Source organism: Microtus ochrogaster, chromosome 1 (assembly GCF_000317375.1).
Source record: "Microtus ochrogaster isolate Prairie Vole_2 chromosome 1, MicOch1.0, whole genome shotgun sequence".
Taxonomy (NCBI): Eukaryota; Metazoa; Chordata; class Mammalia; order Rodentia; family Cricetidae; genus Microtus; species Microtus ochrogaster.
The window spans coordinates 58593489-58596280 of NC_022009.1; the positions used below are offsets into that span (position 1 = coordinate 58593489).

The 2792-nt window shown below is 46.4% G+C and overlaps 1 protein-coding gene across 1 annotated transcript in view; it reads left to right on the plus strand.

The window, feature by feature from the left end:
- The window catches only part of Snx6 (sorting nexin 6), a 43873-nt gene extending 41330 nt beyond the window's left edge, over window positions 1-2543 (plus strand). Inside the window, exon 14 of the mRNA XM_005343732.2 lies at window positions 873-2543. Within this exon, the coding sequence (XP_005343789.1) occupies window positions 873-926 (54 nt within the window). The 3' untranslated portion in view covers window positions 927-2543. The remainder of the gene's footprint in view (window positions 1-872) is intronic.
- Window positions 2544-2792: the final 249 nt, after the last annotated feature.

A 2792-nucleotide genomic window follows, 5' to 3' on the forward strand; every position in this document is an offset into this window, starting at 1 on the left:
AAAAAAAAAAAAAATATATACACTTGGGTGTGTGTGGTATACACCACCCCCCAACATACACACATATAAAAACATCTTTTTTTTTTTTTTTTTTTTTTTTTTTTTTTGTTTTTTTTTTTTTTTTTTTTTTTTTTTTTTTGTGGAGGTGCTGGTTTATGGTTTGTTTTTGGCTTTTGAGCCTGGGTTTCTTTGTGTCGCCTTGGCTGTCCTGGAACTAGTTCTTGGTGCATCTGAGGCAGCAGAGAGAGCCATTGGGCCTGGCTTGAAACTCCTAATCCCTCTCCCTATTCAAATTGAGTCCATGGTAGTCATTCTTCTTCAGACTACTGCAGTTAGGTGTGGGGGAGTTGTGGCAGGGTCTCTATGCAGTCCTGGCTAAGCCCCCCCTCTTTTTTTTTAAATTCAGATTATGTAAACCATTAGTACTAGTCTAAGTAGAAAATTATTTGGTGAAAAAGCTGGTACTTTGTGTCTTTAAACTGTCATCGAGTGTTTCTAGCCAGGCGATGTTGACACACACCTTTAATTCCAGCACTAGGAAGGTAGAGGCAGGCAGATCTCTGTGAGTTCGAGACCAGCCTGGTCTACAAGAGCTAGTTCCAGGAACAATTCCAAAACTACACAGAGAGACCGTGTCTGGAACAACAAACAAACAAGAAAATTATTTCTAGAATTCTGACACCAGAATACAATTTCTTTTTTCTTTCTTGGTTGCTCAGAGGTGCCTCTGACGGCAGCGGGTAAACCCGTGGTGCCCAGACATACGTGCAGAACACCCATTCATATCACAACTATAAAAAATATTTACGACGACTCTTTCAAGTTATTGGGACTAAAGAAATTGATGGTTAATTTCATTTCCTCCCTTCTAGGGCAACCTCCAGTTGCTGCAGAACTGCCTTGCAGTTTTAAATGGAGACACATAGGCCACACTCCGCCTTCTGCTGAAAAGGGCTGCCTTCAAATCTCCTTTGATTTCTTGATGACTGTGGCATCTAAGCTCACTGGGAACAACAGGAACAGCTGGCGAGGTGCATCAGCTCTTCTTCTGAGAGACAGTGGAGCAGCAGGGCTCACTGGCCTCAGGACAGTGACCTGCCACCCCGCACTTGACCTTCCAAGAAGCCCAAAGTTCAACTCTTTTTTCTTTAAGTAGCCTGTCTTACCTGTTGTTTGTTTCCTCCTTACCTTTGAATCACTTGTCCAGTTTTAACATTCTCAAGAGTCCCTTGATCACACAAGATAAAGGTTGCCTTCTGTTTTGTTTTGGTTTTTTTTTTTTTTTAAAGCACCTTGTGCCCTGAGTTCTTTCATGTATCTATGTAAAACATTGAATGAGACTTACTTTGAATTAATGAACGTAGATGTTTTGGGTCAGTTTCTGTGAGCTTTATAAGTATGATCTCTGAAGAAAAGCAGATGCGCTAGTATGTTTGCCTTAAATTTGTGGACTAAACCAATATTGTGAAATGCCCAGCGATACCAGTGGCGTTTTAACTCCGTGCTTCTTGTATCGCTCTGGAATTTGGGGTAGCGATAATAAATCTACTCCAGTGTTATGCTTTACAGTGCAGGGTTTTTGTTTTCCTCACCTGATTTCTTTTGAAATGGCCAATTGAACCACATTCACTGAATGCTTTACCATAGGGCGACCTGGTCTCCTGGGTGCACTAAACAGAAGGGGCAGCTGAACAGAGGCAGACAATTGGCATTTCCTAAATGCAGGAGCATCATAGTTCACTGGATCCCGTCCCTAGTTCAAGCAGTTGGCTGGGAGACATCTGTCAACCAAGCCCTTCCATGGCAGCCTATCCTGGCACGGAGGGAAAGCATTCTGCTAGCAGAAAAAGCTCTTGAGTATGGAGAGAGAAGTGGATTCCCTGGGACGAACGTTGGTATGCAGCTAGGATGCCGAGGGCCAGTGGACCCGTGTCAGGCGTGCCTGGTCTTTTCCATGGGGGCAGACGTGAGCCTCGTTCCCAGCGTAAAGTTAGGGTGAATGGACTTCCTGTCTTTTTCCAAGTCCTCCCCTATTTGGGAAGCCACGAGGATTTGAGCTGGTCACCCGTGGAACAGATTCCTAGTTTGTTTACAATTTTCCAAGCCGTCCCGAAGGTTGCAGGTCCTCGCAGGCAGTTGCCCTGACCCCCACCCACCCAGCCACCCAGCCTTTCTCGGTGCCTGTTCTCTCGCCTCGCCTCCTCGTGCGCTGGTCCGTGACCTCTCCCTCTCCCTCTCTGACTGACACTTCCCCGTCCTGTTCAGTGTCGGTTTCCTGTTGTTGGCCCGAGAGATCCTTTCCATCCTTCCTGTTTGTGACCTTTCCATGGTAGAAATACACCCAAGCGATGGCCGCCGTGGGTGAGTGCAGGCCCAGGAGCTCCTGCTTCTGGACTTGGTCTGGCCCTCCCTCCCTCCCCAGCTGCCCTTGTGGCCGCAGTCTGGTTTGACTTCTGCCTCCGTTCTCTGCTATAAAGGACATGTTGACCTACCTCACAGGGGTGTTGTGAGGGTTAATAAATGATGGTTCCGTGCTTTGGAAACGTGAAGGTGCTGTGTAAATGGAGGGGCAGCAGAGGGCTGTGTTGCTTATTGTGTTTTATCAAAGTGGTCTCTTTGAGGGGAGAGAAGTAGAGTACACGCCTTCCTCTGGTGTGGTTTTTTTGAGACCGGGTTTCTCAGTTTAACAGTTATGGCTGTCCTGGAACTAGCTCTTGTAGACCCAGGCTGTGCTCGAACTCACAGAGATCCACTTGCCTCTGTCTCCTGAGTGCTGGGATTAAAGGTGTGTA